Raw genomic sequence first — 25,446 nt, forward strand, 5'->3', positions numbered from 1 at the left:
ATAAAGTTGAATTACAGAAAAATAGGGAAGGCTACATTTATTGCACACCTTAGTGTGTGGATGGATATTGCTTTTGGCTACATCTGTTACTTAGTAAACCTTTATTAAATGGGCAAAAGAGTGACTATATAAAAAGTAAACATTTGTAGAAGGTCCACGTTCGCCCAGGGCAGATGCAGTTTGATGAGGCGGTCACAGGCAAGGCGGACTAAGGGGCACCGAGGCTGGGCTTCCAGAATTTTGACAGTTCGGATCACAGGCAAGGCTGGAGCTGTGGCAAACCCTTTCCTGCAGTAACTGGTTTATTCCCCTGGGGCTGCCCTCTAGGAGAAGCGTAGGCTGGGCCTCATTCTCCTGAGGTTCCCAGAGGTGAGGGGCGCGCCTCCACAAGGTAAAGGCCCAGTCGCAGCTTCAGGAAACGTTCGCGAAGGCGCTTAGCGTCGGCCCGAAGAGCAGCGAGCCCAGCTGAACGGCTCACGCTCCAGGCTGCGCTCGCACACCTAATTCCTGCGCTCAGCTCTAGACCCGCCCCTTCTGGGCCCGCCTCCTCGGGCCTCCACGATTGGTTCCCCCTCCACTTCCGGTGTCTGGACCCGAGCGCTCTCGGTTTCCGGTGTCATGGCGGCTTGAGGTCTCAGCAGTCGGCGAGGCGGCGGCAGGCCCCTCCCTGCGGAGCCGCTGGTCCGGCAGGCGGGGATGTGACCGCGGGCCCTGCCGGCCTGCCCCGGGCGTCGCCTCAGCTCCCGTGCCAGCGCCCTCCGTCCGCACCGATGGCGGGGTCCGGCTGCGCGTGGGGCGCGGAGCCGCCGCGGTTTCTGGAAGCCTTCGGGCGGCTGTGGCAGGTACAGAGCCGCCTGGGGAGCGGCTCCTCGGCCTCGGTGTATCGGGTGCGCTGCTGCGGCACCCCCGGCTCGCCCCCCGGCGCCCTCAAGCAGTTCCTGCCGCCGGGAACCACCGGCGCTGCGGCCTCGGCCGCCGAGTACGGTTTCCGCAAAGAGAGGGCGGCGCTGGAGCAGCTGCAGGGTCACAGGAACATCGGTAATTGCCGCCGCCTTCCTTCCCTTCTTGCCCAGCTCCCCGCCCGGCCGTACACCTCCCCCTCCCCGCCCCCCACCTCGGCCTGGCGTTCCCCTTCCGTCCTTAAGGCGGGAGACATGGGTCAGGCCGTCTCGTCCCCCGATCCTGGCCCTTTTCCCATCCCCCTTCACCCGGTCTGCGGTAGGGTGGAGTTGGTGGTCGGCTTAGCCCCGTGTCACGTAATAGATGCTCAGTTAAGATCCGCTTTGCTCCGGGTCTCATCAGAAAATGTTGCACTCACGTTAGCACAGAGCTACCTTTTCTAGCGAAAGGAGGCACATCTTTGCTAGATTTCTCATGTCTTGTATGGACATTTTTGAGTCTTCCGGTACCCGTGCAAAATGAGAAACACTTCTAGGGCTTGGGATAATTAAGGGCTAGAAGCCCTTCTAGGGCTGTTAACTCACACAGATGTTACCTGGTGCATATTTAGTATGGATTTGGGAGAAGTGACTCAGTATTAACATAGGATCCCTTATGGGAAGTAGGAAAATTAGTATATTTTGACCCTAGTAGGTCTGTGTTACACGATACTCTGTGTTCAGAGTAGAAGGTATATAATGATTACTGATCATTGATTTGTGAAAAGAACCTTCGCTGCCCTTACGTTAACAGAGTGTATGTAGTCAGTTATAGCTTGGCTAATAGATAATGTCTTACTTCCTGGCACGCATAATCTATATGTAATCTGAAGAGTGACCTTTTTCATATTACCATTTTGGAGAAGATTTTCTTCATCAATAGTGTTGCCTCTTTTTTCTTTTTTTTAAAGCTTTCTAGATGATGTACGTAACCCTGATATTTGAGGGAAATTTTTTTTGCAGTTTTCACAAGCCTAAGGACTTGTTGAATTTTTACGAGATTAGATTAAATTGTCATCTTGAAGGTCTTAATCGCTTTTAATATTTATTTGTTTTTTCAGTCTTTACTATTTAGATTATAGAGTGCTCTGTTGCAGTCTAATGCTCTACCCCTGACCTGTACTCCCTAGAGTGCTGTTTTGGATCAAGAACGAGTCTGCAATTTTGTTTTCACATGGCGTGGCACTAAGAGTCCCTAATATTTGGATTTTACTTGTGATCATTCTGGCTGGGTACCGTGAGTGCGTGTTCACCCATCACTGACCACTTAGCGATACTCACTTTGAATTATCGTGGCATCTTTAATATCTTTGACCACTGATGAACTGTTGGAGATTTTCTCATTTTAAAATAACCCAGTTGCCCCCCCCCCCCCCCAGTCTTACTTTTGGGAAAAAGAAATTGCAGTGGAAGCTTCACTGCTCATCTGAGTTGTCCTTCTCTAGAGTTTCCCAAAGTCGTGCTGCGGTGATCTGTGCTGTAGCGTGTTCAGAGCCGGGTTTTACATTATAACTCGTTTCCTTTTTCCTAGTGACTTTGTACGGGGTCTTTACAATCCACTTCTCTCCAAATGTGCCCTCACGCTGTCTGCTGCTCGAACTCCTGGATGTCAGCGTCTCGGAATTGCTTCTGTATTCCAGTCATCAGGGCTGCTCTATGTGGATGATACAGCACTGTGCCAGGGATGTCCTGGAGGCCCTGGCTTTTCTCCATCACGAGGGGTATGTCCACGCAGACCTCAAACCACGCAACATACTGTGGAGCGCAGAGAATGAATGTTTTAAACTCATTGACTTTGGACTTAGCTTCAAAGAAGGCAATCAGGTAAGAAATACTTTAAAAACAGGAGCGCTTTGGTAGACACTTAGGGTATTTCTTTTTCTTTTCTTTAAGAAAAAAATTTTTTAAGTTTATTTATTTGTTTTGAGAGAGAGAGAGTCAGTGGGGGAGGGGAAGAGAGGTGGGGAGAGAGAGAATCCCAAGCCGGCTTTGCATTATAAGTGCAGAGCCCCGCGCAGGGCTAGAACCCACGAAACTGTGAGATCATGACCTGAGCCGAAACCGAGTTGGAGGCTTAACCAACTAAGCCACCCAGGTGCCCCGACCCTTAGAGATATTTCTGTCTAGAATACTAAATGGGGGTGTGGGGCTGGATGGTTCAGTTGGTTAAGTGTCCAACTTCAGATCAGGTCATGATCTTGTAGTTTGTGAGTTCGAGCCCCACATCAGGCACTGTGCTGACAGCTGAGAGCCTGGAACCTGCTTCGGATTCTGTGTCTCCCCCTCTCTCTACCCCTTTGCCTCATACACTCTGTGTCTCTCTCAAAAATAAATAAGCATTAAAATTTTTTTTAAGTAATAAAATACTAAGTGGTTTGGGGTGAAGCACATAAAAGGAATTTCGTTGCCACCATGTACGAAAAGGATGTGTGTCTGCGCGTTAGGTAGCGCAGCTAATGAAGAGGTCGTTACTTTTACTGGCATCTCCAGTGTCGGGGCTCTGTCTCATGGCAGAAGGCGTGTGGCAGTTCTGGCAAACTCTCCGTTCTCTACAGTTCATCAGCTCTTTGCAGAGTGTCCGTGTTTATCAGCAGTGCCCAACAGGCACGCGATTATCTGAAGGAACGAGCAGCTGTATGGAAAGCGTGTGGTTTGCCTGTGAGAACTGCCCAGTTAATGAGCCAACTAACTAGGGTAGCCAAGGACTAAAAATTCATTGGCATTCGGTTTGGCAGTGGCTTATTACACGTTTAGAGAAGTAAATACATCGTAGGGATGGAAGCCAAGGGAACAGTGTTTTATTGGTTGTATATTCACTCCTCTTCTTCAGGACGTGAAGTATATTCAGACGGACGGGTACCGGGCCCCAGAAGCAGAGCTGCAGAACTGCTTGGCCCAGGCCGGCCTGCAGAGCGACACGGAGTGCACCTCAGCCGTGGACCTCTGGAGCCTCGGAATCATTTTACTGGAAATGTTCTCAGGAATGAAACTGAAACACACAGTCAGATCTCAGGAATGGAAGGTAAACTGCGCCGGTGCTTTCGTCCAGCATCCTTCATTCCCATTTAAAAGTGCTCAGTTTATATGAGTCTCACTGGGGGCTCTGCTTCATCCCTAACATACTCCTCTTCCTGTGCTTCTGGCGCCTTTGGTGGCCCTATTTATTTGCATCACTCCAGGGGGCTTGTGAGTATTGCATGCTTCCTGATCTTAGCCCAGGGCCTGGTGTGCAGGAAAGGGCCGGATAGTATGAACACAAGCATTTTTCCAAAAAGGCACAAGGGATTTCCTTTGTTTAGTAATTTAGTTACGTTACATCCTAAGCTATTACTAACACAACGGTACACTGTAAGTTAAATGATGTTTACGTAAAGCTTTGTAGTTAATGCTTCGTAGTAGTTTAATGCACAGCCTCACTGAATTTCTTAACAATTCTGTGCAGGTCATTAGCAAGTGTATTGGTCATTCTGTCACAGATGACAAACTGGATGCATAGACAGATTAACCACTTGCTCCAGATCGTATGCCTGGATGTTCAGAGCTGGGCCCCATACTCTTCATCCCACGCAGAGGGTAGTGTTCCACAGTGCTTTACGTTTACGTACATTCCATAGATGAGCTATGCTGGTAAAGTGAGTGCTGCTTAGAGCATTGTTTTTGTGGGGACGGGAGTTCTAAGTTCCAGATCTTTGACATAAGAATGGACTTACTGTATGTTCATAACTTAGGAATTAGCTGTGTTTTCAGACGTACTGTGGGGCTGCCGTGTTGAGATGATACCATTCCTCTTTAGGCTAGAGGTTTGGCAAATTATACCCTGTTGAGGAATCGTTGGTTTTGTTCTTAAGCAATCAGTATGTGGTTTTGATCTTAAGCAACAAGTATTTTTTGAGTATCTAGGAGTGTATCGTTTGTGAAGGGCTCTTGTACTAGAAAGGGTCTTAGTTCTTCTCAACCCCTAGTCCTCTATTTCTGGCAGTATTCCTGGAAGGTACGTTTTCACCTGTAGGGGTTACTTTTGGCACAAAATACTGCCATGCAAGTAAAACCCGGGTCCTTGCTGCACATCGTACTTTCAGACCGTCAGGAGGCCCGGTAGTCTTTGTTCAGTGCTGACCCAAATACACATCCGTTACCTGCGTTAGTTTTGACACTTTTTGAGACTTTGGACTATATCTGCTTGGCCCAGAGCCTATCAGAACTAGGTCGCATTCAGGCATTTTGTATGTAATTTGGAGGCATGATGTGCATTAGTGAAAACCCCCTTTCTCCCTTCTAAATATAAACAGGTTTTTTTGTATTTTAATCACCTTCTGTGGAGGCAAAACTGCCAAGTGAGTATGAGCCTAGGGTCTGAAGTCAAACCGTTCGCATCTTGCCTCCTCCGCTAAGTGAGTTATTCAGGGCAACTGAGTCACGGCAGACTTGCTGTCAGTCGAGGATAAAAGCGTTTTTCTCACAGAAGTATTGAGGTTAAAGAGTAAATGATACCAGTTCTTAGCATAGCATGTGGCCTGGAGTAAGTACTGAAAATTTCAGCCATCAGGATGGCATCAGGTATGTTGACTCGTGTACACGTGCACGTTCTGCGGAAGCGTGGTACTCGGGGAGGAAATGTTATGTTCCCCAGGATTCAAGGTCTGAATGTGGCAGATGCAGATTTTAAACTACTACGTTGCTTTCTTTTGATAGTTGATTTGTATCTGAAAACCACTCAAAGCCTCCTCACTAAGACACCCCAACTCAGCTGTCACGCCTCCACTGTCTCGCTGGGTCTCAGACCCTGTTTCTGCGTGGCTGCTCGGGCATTTGTTCCTACTTTTTCACCTGGTAAATAGTCCTCGAGCGCGCCAGGCACTGTGGTAGGTGCTGAGGGTAGAGAACGAAACGTTCCTCCTCCAGAAGCTCTATGTTCCGCACATTCAGATCGTAAACTCTCGGAAGAGAGGGTTTCCTGTTGCGTTTTACCTACCAAGGAGCACAGTGCTGTGTGCCTGGTACTCGGCAAATACCGACTGAACCGAATAACCAAAGGAAGACTTCTCTCCCTTTTTTTAGGCAAACAGTTCTGCTATTATTGATCACATATTTGCCAGTAAAGCAGTGGTGAATGCCGCAATTCCAGCCTATCACCTAAGAGACCTTATCAAAAGGTACATTACGTGTACTTTAAAGTTCCTGTGTGTACATGTACTGTATGAATGTGGGCTTTGTTTGTTTGCCTGTTTGTTTTTACTGACTGCGTTTCCGTTACTTCTGGTGATCGCGTAGAGGCCCTTCCCCGCAGCTGTATGTCTGTCCGCCTGTAGCTCTGGCCGTCCTGCGTGCCTGATGGGAATTAGGGTTTTGGTTGTTTTTTGTTTATTTCTTTTAGGGTCTTTTTGAAGGTAGGTTTTTAAAGAGAGTGTTTATTAACTAAAGACTGAGCTTGCTTTTGGACTACCAAGAAGAGTTTAAAATAAGGCAGCCATGCTTTATGCTTTAAAGAATTACTGTGGAAAACTCTGGGGACAGAAATACTGTTTTTGTTTCCTGAGTGGGTCCAACCACATTAGATATTTTAAAATAAGACATCATGTATATTAACAAATAGTTAACTTTTCACATTTCTCTCATTATGGGCCGGAAATAAATAAATTAATTATTATGTTGCCAAAGGGTAGATCTCTAGATCAAGCCAGCATTCTTTCTTTGGAATATTGACCCTACAGTCTTCCAAGTAGGTTTTTGTTTTGTTTTGTTTTGTTTTGTTTACAGCTTTTTATTTTGAAGTAATTAGGGATTTAAAGGAAGTTGCAAAAATGTTACAGAGAGGCCTGTGCACTCTTCACCCAGTTTCCCCCAGTGGTAACATCTTACATAACTGTAATACAATATCAGAACCACGAAATGAACATCAGAAGCCACAGAATTTACCCAGAAAAGAACGTACAGTTTTACTTGCACTTATTTGTGTATGTGTGTGTTTTACAAATTGGTTTTGAATAGCTGTTACTGTCGGATTGGTATCAGATTTACAAGTTGCGTTTTACAGAGAAAAGATGGCATTGTGAGATTATGTGACAGGTTCTAACTTGGAAGTCAGATCATGTAAGTTCTGGTATTGACTTTGGGATTTTATTTTTTCCCCTTGATTGTACAACAAGCCAGTACTAAATTTGGAAGCTACAGAGAATTGGGATCAGCAAAATAAAAATTATAAACCTGCTCTCTAGTGTTACCACTTGGTGTATTTCTTTTCGGCATTTTCCCACATATTTTGCCATGTACATATGCAGATCATTTGAACCTTTTTTTTGTTGTAGAGTAAAACACAGACACTGAAAACAACTGTGTAACTTAATGAATCCTTAGGAAAACTGTTGCATCTGTCACTAAGGTCAAGAAACAGAACTTTGCTGGCTACCCCAGAAATCTCCTGTGTCTCCATCCTAATCTTAAACCCTTCTGCCTCCTTGAAAGTGGCCACTACCCTGACCTTTATGGCAGTTACTTCCTTGTTTTCCTTATAGTGTGTATCTTAACACACCATGCTTTAACGCTGGTCCTCTAAAACAAAGAAATCCCTTTTAAGTTTCTTTTAATCTGAAAGGCCCTTTTCCATCTCTTACCCCGCTTTCCCCTTATTTACTCGTTGTTCCCTTATTTATTGGGTTGTTGGCCTGGTATAGCTGTCCACCGTCTGAATTTTGCTGACCGCGTTAACCCTGGTATCATTTAATGTATTTCCATTTATTTCTTCTAAATCGGTAGTTGTATCTGGAGCATTGACGGTTGGGGGGGCGGGGTTGGAGGAAAGACTACAGATGGTATCGTGTTCTCTCATGAAGGAGGCATGTAGTGTAGCTATCTCTAGTTTATGTCTTAGTAACTGTTAATATCCGGTGCTTGGATCCATTACTTTCTTAGGGTTTGTAGAACAGTGAAATTCTTATTCTGTCTTTCGTGCTTTGTTTGGTTAATCAAAGACAAAGTAAATGCTTGATTTCTCTATTTACTAGTTTTCATAATGTGTTGATTCCCAGTCATCCTCCAAAGGGGATCATTCCCTGTGGAAAGTTCAACGTATCGCTATTTGGTAACTGCAACTCATTGCAGTTCTTATCCTAATTGAAGCTAAAATTGGCCCATCTTTGCTGAATGTCGGCCAGCAGAAGTTGGTTTGTGCAGACCCTATTACCTTTTTTTTTTCAATTTTTTTAAATGTTTATTTGTATTAAAGAGAGAGAATGTGTGAGCAGGGGACGGGCAGAGAGAGACGGAGACAGAATCCGAAGCAGGCTCCAGGCTCTGAACTGTCAGCACAGAGCACAGTATGGGGTTTGAACTCACGAACCGCAAGATCATGACCTGAGGCGAAGTCAGATGCTTAACCGACTGAGCCACCCAGGTGCCTGGACCTTTTTATAGCTTCCTTGCTATCTGGTGTGACAAGGTATTTCCATTTCATCTTACACATTTCCTGCCTCAGACCTGGAAATAGCCACTTCTCTGAGAAGCCTGTTCTTTTAGTAGGAAGTAGGATTTTAGAACCACAATCTGAGTTTTAGGAATATTCCTTGCTAGGGGTGTCTGGAGGCTCAGCCAGTTAAGCATCTGACTTCTGCTTAGGTCATGATCTTGCAGTTCATAAGTTCAAGCCCTGCATCTGGCTCACTGCTGTCAGTGCAGAGCCTGCTTTGGATCCTCTGTTCCCCTCTCTCTCTGCCCCTTCCCCCGGGGGCTGGTTCTCTTTCTGTGTCTCTCAAAGTAAATAAATACTTAAAAAATCATATAGGAATACTCATTGCTACTGGGATGGTCATTGTTTCTAGGCCTTTTAAATGGACAGAGTTCGTACTGATATTCCCAATTCAGATTCAAGACCACAGAGTTTTTGTTTAACTTTTATTACACATCTTTCTCCTGTGTCAGGAATTCTGGTTCTTAAGGACAAGGGGAATGTTAGAATGTTTTATACTTGCTCATTTGCTTTATTCCCCCTTACATTAAATCAGTCGCAGAATTAAGTTTCAGGATAATAATGCTCTAGGAAGATTACTGAAAATGGTTATTTTTGCATGTGCTTTTCCCATTCTTCCCCCAATTGAAAAAATAGTTGTATCTGGGGGCGACTGGCTGGCTCAGTCAGTTAAGCATACGGCTCTTGATTTTGGCTCAGTCATGATCTCAGGTTTGTGAGTTCGAGCCCCGCGTCAGGGTCAGCACTGATGGCGAGGGGCCTGCTTGGGGTTCTCTGTCTCTGTCTGCCCCTCTTTTGTTTGTGTGTGTGCTCTCTCTCAAAAAATAATAAATAATTAGAATATAATATTGTGTCATAGGTATATATCATGAGTTCTTGAACCACTTACTGATAAATAGCATTTATCTATTTTGTGGATGACTGATCCAGTAGCCAGGCTAACATAATTAGTGTTTGTGATGAACATTTAGACATTTTAATTTTCCTCAGTGGCTCCATTTTCACACGGTTTGACGATAGTTACAGAGATGCCTGTTTGTGTGTTTAGCATGCTCCATGACGACCCGGGCAGAAGAATCCCGGCTGAGATGGCATTGTGCAGTCCGTTCTTCAGCATTCCTTTCGGTAAGTTGAATGCGTCCTCTTTTCCTCCTTGGTCATTTGACGATCAGATAAAACATCAGAACCCACTTACGTTCTGTCTCCGTGCTGCTCTGCCTAGTGTGCATCCGTGCATTTGGGCGAGTGTATATCTAACCATGTTGTGATGAACCTTCACAGCCCCTCATATTGAAGATCTGGTGATGCTCCCCACTCCAGTGCTGAGACTCCTGAATGTGCTGGACGATGACTATCTCGAGAACGAAGAGGAATATGAAGGTAACTGCTCCCTAAGTTACATTTTAATTTTTTTCATGTCTTTTTTTTTTTTAAACTCTATTATTTATTTGTCTATTTTGAGAGAGAGGAAGAGCACAAACAGGGGAGGAGCAGAGAGATTGAAAATCCCAAGCAGGCCCTGTGCAATCACCGCAGAGCCCGACGCAGGGCTTGCTTGAACCCATGAACCATGAGATCGTGACCTGAGCCGAAATCAAGAGTCAGATGCTTAGCCTACTGAGCCACCCAGGCACCCCTGCAAGAGACATTTATATCAACAGATGATTATGGTTTTTGATAAATTGGAATGTAGGGAAGGTAGAGTAATGTACAAAGGCAGAGAGGGGACTACTTAACTCAGGTTCAGGGCCCCATAAGGGAGTCTCTTTGGACGTGTGATGTCTGAGCCGGGTTAACTGGAGCTGCTTGGCTAGGAGTTGAGGGCAACTCATGTTGCAGAAGTGGCCCAAAGGTACAGAGATGAGAGAAAATGTGGCCTTTTCTGAAAACGGCAAACTGTTTGCTGTGGTTGTGTCTTAGGGTATTTATTGGGGAGCGGTCAGGTAAGGCTGAAGAAATAGCCGGGAATACAGATCTGTAACAAACTCATTTGCTGTGTTAAAGAATGTGGGTTTTATCCCAGAGATGGCAGCACTGGAATATGACGCAAGAGAACCTGCGCGTCAGGGATAGAACAGACCCTGGCTGTGGTATAAGTGCTCAACGAATATTCGTTCTTGGTTGAATACAAGAAAGAGCCATTAAAAAGTTAAAATAGGGAAGTGACCTAATCAGACTTGGGTCTTAAGAGTGTTCTGGAAGCAGAGTGGTGAATGGGCTAGGGCAGAACCAAATTTAAAAGTACCTGTTGTTTCATATTGAACATTTTCTTTGTGGGAAATTAAACGATTACAGGTCAAGCTAACTTGATCATGCTTTGTCTGTAAGGATAGGTTAGTTTACGTCCCAGGGCTTTATGTCGTTATTTGACCAGTGACACACGCATGATTTCTTCGAATCGGTGGTAGTTGTGAGAATCTGCGGCCTCGGCTGGGCAGGGCTCCTGTCTATGGGACGGAACAGTCTTGTCTTCAACACTGTTTTAATCAGGTCATTATGATACCAGGGGTTCTGAATAATCCCTTGGCAGTACCGCTTACGGCCTTCATGCCGATCTACTTACTGTCTCACTGTCACCTAATTCTGTCCACCGGTAATTGTTATCTCTAAAACTCGAGAAAGCGTGGGCTTTCTCGAATCGGTTTTGGGCATATTATGCCTGCTATTTTCTTTGTATCGTGTTGTACAACACTTGTTTTCTGCTTCTAAATAAATCGAATGTTGCTATTAAATCTTAGTGTTTAAGAATCTTTTAAGAACTGAAGTGCCACAGACAATATAGTAGCATTAAATGCCTTTGTTAGCTCTGATCAGCAAGGTGGTCATCAGGCAATGCTTACCAGAGTTAGGGAAATTTGCTTAGCTGGAAATCCTATGTATTGTATTCGGACAGCTGTCTTGGAATCTGGGTGGTGGTGGGGCAGGAAGTTGGATTTAAACCTTCCACTTTAGACCAAAATAAACTCCAAATCAAGATGAAGATTGAGGTTCCAAATAAAGAGAATAAAGGGAAAAAGTTTTGTTTTAACTTCTAGCTCGCAACAGACGGAGCTCTTACAAGTCAGCCCAGTAAGTAGTGGGTAAAGGATGTAGATGGACAGTTTATAGAAAAGGATATGCAAGTATGTCTCATATATTTCATTCTCATTTACTGAAATGCTTATTGAACCCACATGGTGAGGGCATCCAGGTGGCTCAGTCGTTAAGCTGCTGACTTGGGCTCAGGTCATGATCTCATGGTTTGTGAGTTGGAGCCCCACGTTGGATGAAGGCGAGCCCCACTTTGGGTGAGCCTCCCTTCTCTGTCTCCCTCCCTCTGTCTCTCTCAAACAAAACAAAAAACACACACAGTGAGATCTTTGTTACCTAATGCTTTGACTGTGAAGAAAATAATAACTCTCTTATGGGTAGAGTACAGGAAAATACTTTTTATACACCATTGGAGAGAGTTTAAATTGCTGAACTTTTATGAGACAGATTGGTAATTCTTTTTTCTGTAATGTTTATTTATCTATTTTGAGAGAGAGCCTGAGGATGCAAAGAGAGAGAGAAAGAGAGAATCCCAAGCAGGCTCCACACTCTCAGCACAGAGCCCTACGCGGGGCTCAATCTCATGAACTATGAGATCATGACCTGAGCTGAAATCAAGAGTCAGATGCTCAACTGACTGAGCCCCCCAGGCGCCCCTGCCGATTGGTAATTCTCACAGAATTGTAAATTCATATTCATTCTGATCTAGCAGCCCCACTTCTAGCGTCAACTTGGAAACACACAAGTGAAATGAGATAGGTACACATTTATCTATCACCGTATTGTTTATAATGGCAAAAAACTTGGAAGTGGTTTAATTACTTAGTAGGGAACATATTAGAGAATCTGTTGACTACTCCTACAGTGAAAATGGACGTGGCCATAAAAACAAATGAGAAGATTTCATGTGGTGATGTTGAAGGATCTTAACCAACTGAGCCACCCAGGCACCCTTTGTTATTGAAGGATCTTAAAGATACAGTGTTGATAAAGAAAAGGCAAGGGGGTACCTGGGTGGGTCAGTCAGTTAAGTGTCTGACTCTTGGTTTCGGCTCAGGTCATGATCTCACGGTTCACGAGTTCAAGCCCTGTGTCGGGCTCCATGCTGCTGGTGTGGAGCCTGCTTGGGAGTCCCTCTGTCTCTGTCTCTCTCTCTCTCTCTCTCTCTCTCTCTCTCTCTCTCTCTCTCCCTCCCCTGCTTGTTCTCTCTCTCTCTCTCTCAAAAAAAAAATAATAATCTTAAAAAAAAAAGAAAAGGTAAGGTTGACCTTTTTTACTTAGGAAAAAAGCGTGTATGATCATATTTGCTTGTATAAACTTACAATACTTATGGAAGGACACAGAGGAAACTAACCATGTTTGTTGTCTTTAGGAAGGGGAAGAAAAAGGCAGTTGGAAAAGTGGGAAGAAGACTTTTTAAATTTTGAATCTTTTGAATTCCAAAGAACATTTTGAACACTCAGAATGTTAAATTTAAAATATAAAAAGAATTATTAAGTGCATTGAATTTATTGTATCCTTAGCTTAAGCTTAATTTTGGGAGGTGTTGAAAATGACCTCAATTCCTTAGATAATGGATTCCTGTATTCTTTGATGATTCAACACTTTTAAATGATGCTTGGTAATTCAGCCACGTGGTTACTGTACTGTGTTTTCATAACCAGATGTTGTAGAAGATGTGAAAGAGGAGTGTCAAAAATACGGACCAGTGGTATCTCTCCTAGTTCCAAAGGAAAATCCTGGCAGGGGACAAGTAAGTGAAAGTTCTCATCGTGTCAGAATTATTCAGAGGTTACTAAAATTCTGAACAAATGTTTCAGTTCTATAGAAAGATGTATCCAGAAATGTCGCTAGAAATTATGAATTTTACATTATGGTTGGTCTTATTTTCTTACACTTTTCGCTTTTTTCCAAAAGCTCTTGCAGCATGTGTGCATTTTTTTTTATCGGTTAGAACTTTTTTCTTAAAAAGTACCATCTACTTGGGAGGCATTGTGAGCAGGGACACCAACTACATCGTATGCTGATTTAGGTCACGGTCAGCTACAGAAATACCGTGGCCCACTTTTGTTCCAATTAGGTAGAGTTAGGAAACCATTTATGTAGGTTAGGTTCTCACTGTAATGGAGTTGTTGGTGCTCATTGAAAGAAGAGAAGTTCACTGGCTGAGAAGCCTGAAATCTGCGTTCCAAGTTCAGCGTGACTGGCTTTGCGATGGGTCATCTGTAAAACCTGAATTTTAGACTCTGAATTTTTCAGCAACGATTATTAGAGAAATCTTTTGAAGATCTTTCTTTTGCTTTTCTGGAACAGAACATAGTTTTATTCAGGGTTTCTCTGCCTTGACACCATTAACATTTGAGCTGCATAATCCTTTGTTGGGCGAGCTGTCTCTTGCATCATGGGTATTTAGCAGCGTCCCAGCCCTCCACCCAGCAGATGCCATACCCCCCCGCAGCTGTGGCAGTCAGCAGTGTCTCTCAACATTGCCAAATGGCCCCTGCTGGCTGAAGACACCTCTGGTTTTGGATTATTTTATCTTTTGGTTCAATATTATGAAAATTCTTGGCAACTGAAAAAAGAAATGAAAGAAATTTCACTCTGATCTTAGTGAAAAGTTATTACCAATGTAGTAGTAACAACATTTACCTCTTTGAGTGTCCGGAGCACACTAAGTGCATCATTACTGTTTATTTAGTCAAACAGTATTTATTGAGCACGTATTATTATGTGCTGGGCCCAGGGATACAACAGTGACCCAAGCAGACTCAAGGATACATGGTGATAAGTGCTGTGGAGAAAAGGTCTAAGGAGAAGAGGTGTAAGGAGTGGTGTGTGTGTGTGTGTGTGTGTGTGTTGGGGGGGGTGCAGTTTTCTATCGGGTGGTACGGAGGGGCAAGCTGAGGTTACATTTCAGTTGAAAGACAAAGAGGGTAAGGAAGAGAGTACCAGATAGAGGGAACAGCAAGTTTCAGGGCCCTGAGATGCCCTGGCAGATTTGAGGAGGTTGCTGTGGCTCCCGCAGAGGGAGAAGGAAGGGGCGTTATGACACATCTGCCCGCAGAGGTGGGGGGTGCAGGGGCAGATCGGAGGCAGTGAGCCTCGTGGGCCTGCACACGACACCGGCTTTCACTCTGAATGAGAGGGGAAGGTCTTCGGAGGTTTCGAATTAAGGACTAACGTGATCTGACCCGACATGAACCTCAGTGGTCAGTATGAGATGGAAGACACAGAATAGCGGAACAGGAGTATTTATGGGTAAGGAGTACCTAGCTTTCAGTCAATACGGAAAACAGGTCTTTATCAGCGAGAGGAAGTATGCTTTGTTAACGAGCTCTGACATTTAGAGGAGAATAAAAACAGCCGATGAACTCGTGGAATCTCAGTAGAACCTTCCGTAGGTTATTGATATGTCTTGTTACCTGGTTGGCAGAGTCAGTCTTCATTCGAATAACCGATTCAAACTAACAATACTATTTTTTTTAAGAATGTTATAAAAATCGCTAAAAATAAAAATTAAGGAATGCGTCTTGTAATTAGAAAAAGTAGTCAAGATTAAATTGATACAATTATTTAATTTCATAGTAAAATACAAAAATGTTTTTCCTCTTCAGCTCGATGTGCTATAATGTGTAAAACTGGGGGTTCATCGGGGAGGCCAGGAGCATCAGAGAGAGCGAGACTCTCCTGCTGGGAGGGCACCCCTGCTCCCTGAATGTTGGTGTGTGGACTTGGGAGTTATTGAGAATCAGGTTAAAAAGATCTCAGAAAGAGCTTCATTGCCATTGCACATCATCTTTTAACTTTCTTTTGTATTCAGTGAAAAAGCACGTGTCCCTGGAGCTAACTGGTACTGGGGCACCCAGGTGGCTCAGCCCATTAAGCGTCTGACTGTTGGTTTCGGCTCAGGACATGATCTCATGGCTTCATGAGTTCGAGCCCCATATCAGGTTCTGTGCTGACAGCATGGAGCCTGCTTTAGAGTCTCTCTCCCTCTCTCTCTTTCTCTCTCTCTCAAAAATTAATATTTTAAAAAAAGGGAGTGAACAGTCACAGGCTGGGCATAGTGCTTTGTTTACCGATGAAGGAAGAGTCATTTCAAAAGTACTATGTTTGGAATTATCTCTTTTCGTGCTCCGGTGGTTTCTATACCCTTCCGAAGTAACTGTCACATGAGAGAAGGGCCCCCATGAAAGGGGAAATGGAAAAGGAGAATCTGCCTTGAACTTGTAGATGGATCCAATTGTAGGAGAAGGTACAAGAGAATGCTGAGGCTGGAAATTGGTTTTTTCACATGATCTATTTTTGGGTTCCCTTTGAGAGTCTGAGTGTCTAGGACGCTTGTACCCCAGTTTGAAAACTGCGGATGTAACAAATGAGCATGTAACTGAGGAGGATGAAGCCGTTCTTTTCTGGTTCACAAATCCATGGGTAATTGAGGACACGTCATTTCAAATTATTTCCCTTCCCACTAACTTTTGCTCTAGATCAACAGAGAGAACATAAGCTATGCTATGTCCTCTACCTGTCTCGGGGAGGAAATCAGAGACCTCGGGAAAGGAAATTACGTAGTTGTAAACTTCTCCGTATTGTAGTTACGGTTCTTACCAATGTTGGGCGGGTCTCCTGACAAGATTTTCCTCCTGCCGCTTCTAAATTTGCAGGTCCCCTTCCAGGTGCCACCTGGTCTCCGGGCTGTCTGGCCCTCTCTCCCACAAGTGTCTAGTTCCGTTCGCCTCTGAACACGGCAAACGGATGTATGTTTTTAACCCAGCTTGTCTTTGGTGGGTTTTTCAGAATGGAACTGAGTAAAGGAAGTATTCTAAACCTTGCTCAAAAATGGGGGCATGGACCAGCCACACTGGCATTACCTGGGAGTCTGTTTATTTATTTTTAAGTTTATTTTATTTATTTATTTTATTGTTAGGATTTTTAAAAATGTTTAGTTACTTTTCAGAGAGAGAGAGAGTGAGCGACAGCGTGCGAGTGGGGGAGGGGGAGAGAGAAATGGAGACCTAGAAACTGAAGCAGGCTCCAGGCTCTGAGCGGTCAGCACAGAGCCCGATGCGGGGCTCCAGCTCATGGGGTGTGAGATCATGACCTGTCAGTTGCTTAACCAACTAAGCCACCCAGGCGCCCCTTTATTTATTTATTTTGAGAGAGAGCATGCGTGGGAGGGGCAGAGAGACAGGGAGAGAGAGAGAGAATCCCAAGTAGGCTCTGCACTGGAAGTGCGGAGCCTGATGTGGGGCTTGAACTCAAAAACCATGGGATCATAACCTGAACTGAAATGAAGAGTCGGATGCTTAACTGACTGAGCCACCCAGGCGCCTCTGGGAGTTTATTTAGGAACGCAGAGACTTGGGCCCACCTTAGGCCTCCGGAAGCCACGTCCGCCTTGTAACAAGGTGGTACTGTGCGTGCCCTAGCGGGTGCGTGCGCATACCCACACGCTGAAGAGGCCCGGTGCTAAAGCAGTCTTGATGGGAATGAAGCCACTCTGTCTTCTGTGTCCTCTTCCAGGTCTTCGTGGAGTATGCAAACGCCGGTGATTCCAAAGCTGCTCAGAAATTACTGACCGGACGGATGTTTGACGGGAAGTTTGTTGTGGCTACGTTCTACCCGCTGAGTGCCTACAAGAGGGGATATCTGTACCAAACTCTGCTTTAATCAGTAACCTGAGGACTCTTTCCTGTTCCTCCTCCATCTCCCAGATCATTGTATTCTACATCTGAACGTGGAAGTACCCCCTTACCATTTTAAGGGAATACTTTCTACGTTTATTTAATCCTGCTAGCGTGCAGCCATTGCCCAAGCAGTGACTGCCGTGCACACATTTGGCACTGAGTAGGGCGAGGCCTCTCAGCTGTACATTGAGGGGCTTTAGAGCATCCATACGGGCAGACTTTTTCTGTGCAGTAGGCCAAGTGCTGCTCTTCAGTATGTAACCTAAAAAGATACTAATTATTTCACGTGATCATGAAGCCAGGGTGAATGATACCACGTCATAGTGAATATTGACAGCTGTGTTAGAGTTGGCGACATTGCTCAAAGATGATTCCTTTGTGTTGTCAGGTGGTTCTTCCTCATCACCTATACTCCCAGCCGGCACCGGGTGCTCCCAGTAACTGTTAAGTAATTGTCCAGCAGCAATTACCTACTGTGTTCTTAACACTGAGTTATGAATTTTTTTTAAAGGAGTACTGTAGTACTGAATATTCCTTTAAAGAAACTGCAGTGAGCCTATCTACTTTTATTTTTTTTCTTAATTAAGGCTTTTAAAATAGAAAGCTGATGCTTGATCTTGCACAATTTTTATGTCTAGTATGTATGCTTGAGCGCGTGTGCAGGTGTGAAAGATGAGATTTGAGTCGGCGTGCTTTCTAGCGTGAATCTTGTGAGCTGATACAGTCTGTACCTATCTCTTTCCTAGCTGTTCCACGTCTGCAGGATTAGGATACGTGTGTTTTGAGAGTCGACCTGTGTTTATCTGATGGAACGCGATTTCATAGAATGTAAATGAGAAATAGTTCATTCCTGAGAGGCTCAAAATATATGAGTCTAGACCGGATTAAACTGAAACTCTCTTAACTTGTAACGAAGCAGAAGTTTTGCTACACGTATATTGCCCCAGCCTCCAGTCTCCTTTAGAACCTGTATTAGCTCAGTCTTTTCTGTACTGAATCTCCTGTGATCATTGGAAGGTTTCTTGAGATCGAGTTCAGTTTACTCTGATGGAAATTGAAGTGGGTCAGAAAGAAAGAATTCGACGTTCAGTGAAGGGAAAGGAAGAAAAACAACTAGGCGAAGGGAGAGTGGGTAATCCAGAACTCCTGTTTTCCTTCCTCTCTTTCTCTGTCACCGCCCTCCCTCTACTGCTTTTCCTGTTCACTCATTCTCTGCCCGGCGTAGCCGAAGGAAAGCACGAGGGGCAGCCTCCCAGACGTTCTGGCTCTTGACTGTGGGGACGTTAGGAAAGGCATGGCTCTAATAACATGGAGGGAGGAAGGAAGAAAATAAAAGAATTCATAAAAGGGTTTACAGCAATCCGATGTGTCCCTGAGCCCAGGATGCTAGTGCGCACGCGTTCATGGCCGTGGGTTGATTACGTGGTTTTAGGAGTTGTAATCATGGAGTCCTCCCACGTCATGGTTGATTGACTTAAAGGTTTGAAACTTAGGGAATCTTTATAAAGCACTGATTGTACAAAAAAAAGTTATATACAGGTTATGAATTTGTTTCTTGTTTCCTTAACTAAATAAATTTAAAATTTTTTTCCTAAGGAAAAAGCCTTTAATACCTTTCCCTTCTTGGAAGCCGCCTCGTACAGTCCTTGTGTGTTATTGAGAGCCCAGCCAAGAACTTGCATTTTAGAGGATGGGTGGTTTTACCCTGTTCAGACACTTGCTATTTGGCATTTGAGTTATTTACAATTTTCATATTATCTGGGACTCTCCCTTAATGTTTATTATGAAGCCAAATTTGGTATAAGGAGGCGGAGTTATGAATTGCCCCAGTGCCTCATGGCATGATCCCCAAGGGAAGATTAAATTAGAAGGGTCTTGTATGTGCCCTTAGAAGCAAGATCTGTTATTTTTCATTTGGGCCATCTCAGAAAATGATTAGCTGGGTTGTTTTCAAATAAAAATTCAAGAGTATAACCAGTACTCTGGAAACCTAAACTTTCCTAGAGGGTAAATGCTTACGTGGATAGTGGCTTCCATGGTGGTGAAAAGCGCCGGGTCCTCCTGTACATACTGGTGAACACGGGATACAGAGGAATTCTTTTCTTAAAGGGCAGGCATCCCAGGTTGGCTGCGTACCTTTCTCATCCACCCTTCACCCTCACAAAGAAGAAACCCTTACGAATAAACTGCAGGTAGGCTCCTAAGCTTTGTGATGCCGTATGCTGCTAGCAGCTCAGTGCTGAATTCCACGGCATTCTTTGTCTTCTTCTTGCTGACATATTCCTACCTATGTGTAGTATTTAACACTGTAGAATTCTATTACAGAAGGTCCTACCTAGATCTTAAGGGGGCTGAGGACTAACTGATGAGCCTAAGTACCTTGCATTGAATTAAATATTTTATATTAAAGCCACGAAGTTGAAAAAAGATGCCTCCTGTGATTTAAATTGTGATTTTATAGCTTTTAGCCCATTACTACCAAAGATGACGTTTGCAGATTCTCCATCCCTCCTCTGATACTATAAGAAGTTTAATCTTACTGTCTTTCTCAAACCTGAACCAAATATAATCAAAAGATGCAATTTTTATGATACTTTTAGGATGAAATATATATACAGAGATTTTGATTCCTTGAAGTCATTGAAAACCTAGGAATTTTTCTTTTGAGAGGTAGGGTAAAGAGGTGAGGCTTTTTGTCACTTAAACCTTACTCTTTGGGACAAATTTTATCTCAGGTAGTTTTTCTTCCCCTAAGTTAATATCTGTGCTTCCTTACCTGTTGCCTTCCCATTTTCTCATTATTCTATGGTATTGTCATGATGCATTTTTGGCCCAGAAAAGACCTATTAACTTATTATTCTGTAGGAAACCTTTGGTTCTTTAGAAACATTTGCGGGAGGTGGCCAGGTAGCCACTTGCAGAACTTGAATGCTGCTTTTCTAGGAGATCAGGTGGAGTTGGACACCTCAGTAAAAGATAATTGGCTGCATTTTAAAGGATGATAAAACAGCCCCCCTCTTGAGATAAGAGATTGCACTTACTACCGCTGGATGTCTTCCCTTTTTTGTGGCTGGCTGTATAGCAAGTCTGTAGAGAAGTTCCCTCTCTGGTATGCCTTGAGCCCAAACTGGCTACTTTTAGAACAAAAACCATAAATACAGTCTTACTCATCCTTTCCCTTGTTTTCATTGAGACAAGTATTGCCTTCCGTTTGGTACTCCAGCTGCTCAGGCGTGCTAAGGTATGTTACATTAACCTTTAAAGAAAAAAAAATCCTTGAATTCTTATTTTACTTGCCTTCTAGATTCACGTTCCGTCTCCTGATATCTTAACTTCTGAGCGGGTCTGGGGTAAGGAGAGCTCGCTGCCAGAAGCCGCACTGCCAGGTGGAGGGAGTCAGAGAGAAACTCGGGGCATGAGGCTTGTTTCTGCTCTGTTGCGCTGGGCTTCCAGCCCTCTCAGGGCGCCAGTTACCCTTCTGGATTAACCGTAGTGGGCCTGGCACCTTTGGGTGTATCCATCAGACGCAGGGACCTCCTGCTTGGTCCTCATTTTTCTTCTTCGGTCTTGTGCTCTGAGTTTACTAGGCCTGTCTTACACCGCTTCTACCATCCGTCTCACTCAGCAGAGTGACATTTCAGTTGTCATCTATTAGGAAAATCAGCACCAGAGTCACTCATGGTAATTACAGTAACATAGTCACCGGGTGAGGGCCTGGGAGAGACACTGGGTGACTCTGCGTTTCACTAGAGTTTTCTGCAAGGGTGCATGCTAGGTGGCTTCATTCAGGTTAGGGTACAGATGGAATCGTATCGTGACTAAATTTCAGTCTGGTGGATGTGTAGACAGTCAAAGATTTAAGCAAGTGCCTTGTGTTTCCTGGAAAATGTTAAAACTCATTTGGGTGACAGCTCCCAGATGATGGTAATTTCTCGCATCTCTGCCTTTTCCGTGCAAGAGCTTTCGGATGGAGTCACATAGTACAAAAGTCCAGAGTTTCCTTGGTTTACCTTTTTACGTATGTGTGAAACTATTCGTTATTTGATTCCCCCCACCCCCCAATATCCCATATGATGGAAAGCCAGAGTTATCTGTCAGAATCTAATTCTTCCTGGGACCTAGTTCCATTTTTAATACTAGGTTCCTTCTTCAAATCTTAACTACTCTGACTCTCTGATATAATTTATTTATTTCTTGGCAAGTGTGGTCACATGCACACCAGCTTTTGGTCATGATTAGCTCAAAAGAATTTCCATTTCTTCTTGAGGTGCTCCACGCATCACCTTTACTTGAGATGGCGATCTTTCCAAGGTAGTGTTACTCGTAAGCTTTCTTCATGGAAAAGAAGATGTCGAGTCTCCATAATGTGGAACTCCTCTGAATCGCTTGGGGTGTATTTGGATAAGTTACTTTTTCTTAGTTACAGGGGAAAGGGTGTAGTTCTGTTATCAGAGTACCCGGAAATTTAGAGAATTTGTTTTGTTTAAGATTAGCTGCTTCCCCACCTGAGCCCGCAGGACGCCGTGATTTGTTCTCTTAGCCACCTCTCCCACCTCAATGTTTTTCACCGTTGTTTGCACTTGTAGGGTGGTCAGCTGATTGACACAGTGGCATGTAATCAACAGGTACTATGGCTATTTAAGGAGGTAAACAGTTTTAACTATTTTTGCTGCAATTTTTTAGGAGAAATGGGCTACAAAAGAAATATCTATAAAGTCTATAAACCAGAGAGCATTTAGGAAATTGTATATTTTATAGGTGGTAATCAAGGTGATCTTCAGGATATAAGATAGAGTTTATACAACTTTTGTTTTCCTGATGTAAAGTTTTTATTCATCTTGCTACATACAGCTCAGCACTTTTGTTGTTCCTTATATTGCTTATGAGGATTAATGTTTTAAATTTGCCCTATTTGTGCTTTTCAGAGAGTTGTCGTAATCATGCAGTTGTGTTTATATCCCCATATGTGCTGGGATTCGTGGGAGAAACGGATCAGATGACTGCCCGAGTGTTGTTTCCCATTCGCCATGGTACCCTGAAGGAAACTGGTGTGTGTTTTATGTCCTGGGTTCACAGTACTTTCATTTAGAGGCAAGAGAGGCATTCTGTCATACTTGCCTACCCAGTCGCTCATCTTTGTCGTGCAGAGAAGAGCTTATTCTGTTAGACTCATGACTGCCAGCATGAGGATTCTGTCTGGTCACTTCCCCGCACCGTGTGCGGTTCCCGCCCTCCTGGGCTCCCCTCCTGACTCGTGAAGTCAGGAGTGTGTTAAAAGCAGACGTGGTGAGGTGTCCTAAGTCACACGTACAGACACAGAATCTCTTCAGCTATTGGAATTCTGTATTGCCGTGTTATTTGTTAGCGTGAAATCTGCCGAATGTAAGAGCAAAGAAGGGAAAGAAAAGAAGGAAAATAGGTGAGGGGAGGAAAATGGCTTCCTTACTGGTGTTAGGAATCTCCCACGTAGCTCGTGATCTGGAAGTGACCATTTCTTTGAAAAATCCAGCTGTGGCGCCCGTAGTGTAGAATGGAACCTTGCCTTTCCCACACGTTCCTCACCATTGGCTCCCCAGAAAATTGTTTTTAGAGGTCATAAAACCAGATTAAAGATCCATATTCTGTTTGGCTTAATTTTTAAAAACAGATATTTAAACTCCAGTTTTTGTGCATCTGGTATAGATCAAGGATGTAGGAAAGGATCAGAAAGAACCTGGGGATTAGCCCTCTCCACATTTCCCTTTGCACATTGGGTACAGTGGCTGTTAGTATGCACCGACTGCAACGTTCTAGCACCTTATGGAAGTAAGTAGTGATTATTTATTATAATTAAAAAAAAAAGTTAAGCTGCATCTCTGTAGAATATTTACTTTGCAGAATGGGAAGCTGTTGTGTCTTTTCCAGCGGGATTTACTCTTTCACTCTTAAGTCTTTATTGAGAAAACCTTAAATGGTTGAACATTCCTTTACATCTTCTTACCAGTGTCAAATGTGGGGCAGAAGGGATATATTTTTCCCCCAAAGGGCTCCATCTTTGTTACCTTCTGATCACTCTTAGAAATCCAGTCATGATCAATAGATTTTAACAGTTGATGGCTTCCTGGATCAGCACTAGAGTGGTTGGTTTTGAAGATTAAAATCTACTACTCCTTTCCGTCAGAAATCTGCACTTGCTGTGTTTTTGGTAAGAAGGTGTGGTTGGACAGAACGGGAAAGATCACTCAAACCAAAGCCAGTTATGAGGAGGATTCTCTCCCGTTGGGTCACCTCCACCTCAGAACTACCAGGACCTTACAGTACGCGGGTGTAGACAGCCTGTGACACTTCTACCAGGTTTTCAGTAGCATCTTGGTCTTGGCATTTCCTGGCACTTTGGTTCTCTGTCCTTGGTGACGTCTTATTGTTTGTGAGTTTTTCTTGGTTGTTTTGTTTTGTTTTGTTTTTAAATAACTACCGGGACTATAAATGTAGATGTGTATCAGTACTGAGAAGTCCTTTTCTGAAATCCCTGAATTCCTGATTCCTACTCAAGTCTTTTAAACTTGTTTTTTTTTCTTGCTAAGTAGCAAAGAACTTTTCTTTTTCACTTTCCTGTGTACCTAAAGAGTATGGACGCTGCGTTTCAACGGACCGTATTGCGTATAGTTTTTTGCTGAAAACTTTTTCTGTAAACACAACTGCCTTGTTCAGTTTTGTTGTGAACCGACTCGCCGTAAGCTGCACTGTTGGTGTGCTTTCCGGTGTGCGTTTGATAAGGCTGATAAAATAAAGCTGAAAAGTCAAGGAATTGTGTTTTCATTTCAACGATTCCGCCATTTAGTGTAAATAGTCAAGTTTACATAATAGGTAAGTACGCCTGTGTTGTGATTGAATTTTTACCAGAAGCTACCACTGAAAAATTGCCAGGTAGCCCCAACCATCCATTTCTGAAGAATATAGCTTTTCACTTATGGAAGTAGAGTATCACATAGACGGTAGGGAAATGTAACTGTGTTTTGGAATAAATTGTTCTCGATACTGTAGAAACAGCCTCCTTTCCCGAAAAGAACCAGATTTCTTAGTTGGGGGATCTGTGTTCTGATCTTGGTTCTGTTATCAAGTTGGATGGCTTTGATCGAGTGACAAGTGACTTAATTTGCGATAGTAGCAATATTTTCATACCATAATTTTTATACTAGAAGCAAATGAAATAGTGGACTCAACAGTAATCCTGACCAGTCATTGATTACCAAGCATCTCCTAGGTGATGGTACTGCTTCAGGTAGTTTAGAGATGGAGCCCCAGGCCCACCTAGGTTACACAGACTTGGCTTCAGTTTCTCGGAAGATTTAGAAGCAGTAGTCACACCCTGCTCTGTCTGGGAGCAGCACCTTCTCAGGAAGCCTCCAGACTGGTCTGGTCTGGACGAGGAGTTCGAGTGAGAGGCGGCATTGAGAGGCACGCCCTACTAGATGTATAAGAGCTCAGACCCTGGGCGCCTGGGTGGCTCAGTCGGTGAAGCATCTGACTTCGGCTCAGGTCATGATCTCACGGTTTGTGGGTTTGAGCCCCGTGTCGGGCTCTGTGCTGACGGCTCAGAGCCTGGAGCCTGCTTCAGATTCTGTGTCTCCTTCTCTCTCTGACCCTCCCCTGCTCGCGTGCTCACTCGCTGTCTTGCTCTCTCTCTCTCAAAAATAAATAAACATTATAAAAACAAACTTTTAAAAATGAGGTGTTTTATTGTAATTTGTAGTTTTCTCCACTATTCAGCAATTTTTAATAAGAATTCTTGACTTACAGCTTGGAATGTGAGGGATTTGCAACACATAATTATTAACCCATTTTCAAAGGTCCATTTTCATGCACTATACCTAGTATGTATATTAGTAAATTATATCTGCATGTGTCTTATAAATTACATATAACATTTGTGTTATTTTTTTTAAATGTTTTTAAAATTTACTTCTGAGAGAGAACATGAGCAGGGAAGGGTCAGAGAGAGAGAGGGAGACACAGAATCTGAAACAGGCTCTAGGCTCTGAGCTGTCAGAACAGAGCCTGACGCGGGGCTCGAACCCACAAACTGTGAGATCATGACCTGAGCCGAAGTTGGATGCTTAATCGAATGAGCCACCCAGGCACCCCAATATTTGTGTTATGTTTTAACATCTTTATTTACATATGAAATAAAAATGATACGCAGATCAATTCAAAGGAGAGTAAGTGATGAAGCCTACATGTTTAAGTGCCGGCTAAGTCAGATGTCTCCCAGAGTTCTGAAGATCTGGCTGCAGGCTCTGGGACATGTACCTCTGAACAAACCTTTTCAGTTGAACTTGTAAAGCAGTGA

General features: G+C 43.8%; 1 protein-coding gene across 2 annotated transcripts; it reads left to right on the forward strand.

Moving 5' to 3' along the window:
- Nucleotides 1-594: 594 nt before the first annotated feature.
- On the forward strand, nucleotides 595-23,900 carry UHMK1 (U2AF homology motif kinase 1). 2 transcript variants are annotated; one of them, XM_039245964.1, is made up of 8 exons: nucleotides 598-1,038; nucleotides 2,470-2,762; nucleotides 3,769-3,960; nucleotides 5,997-6,091; nucleotides 9,449-9,525; nucleotides 9,682-9,780; nucleotides 13,095-13,183; nucleotides 16,954-23,900. In XM_039245964.1, exons 1-8 carry the CDS (start codon nucleotides 771-773, stop codon nucleotides 17,098-17,100), a joined length of 1,260 nt encoding a protein of 419 aa, XP_039101895.1. In that variant the 5' UTR covers nucleotides 598-770; the 3' UTR covers nucleotides 17,101-23,900. The 2 variants fall into 2 exon arrangements, with proteins under 2 accessions (XP_039101896.1, XP_039101895.1); XM_039245965.1 differs by lacking the exon at nucleotides 13,095-13,183 and having other exon boundaries at nucleotides 595-1,038; nucleotides 16,954-17,076.
- Nucleotides 23,901-25,446: the final 1,546 nt, after the last annotated feature.

The sequence above is a fragment of the Hyaena hyaena genome, unplaced genomic scaffold (assembly GCF_003009895.1).
Source record: "Hyaena hyaena isolate Hyena2069 unplaced genomic scaffold, ASM300989v1 scaffold_275, whole genome shotgun sequence".
Classification (NCBI taxonomy): Eukaryota; Metazoa; Chordata; class Mammalia; order Carnivora; family Hyaenidae; genus Hyaena; species Hyaena hyaena.

What these genes read in the sequence shown, in the direction of transcription:
- UHMK1 (XM_039245964.1), top strand. Translation starts at nt 771, where the DNA reads ATGGCGGGGTCCGGCTGCGCGTGGGGCGCGGAGCCGCCGCGGTTTCTG. An exon ending in GTTCTTCAGCATTCCTTTCG is followed by an intron (nt 9,526 to 9,681) that starts GTAAGTTGAATG and finishes GAACCTTCACAG; the next exon opens with CCCCTCATATTGAAGATCTG. An exon ending in AAAATCCTGGCAGGGGACAA is followed by an intron (nt 13,184 to 16,953) that starts GTAAGTGAAAGT and finishes GTCCTCTTCCAG; the next exon opens with GTCTTCGTGGAGTATGCAAA.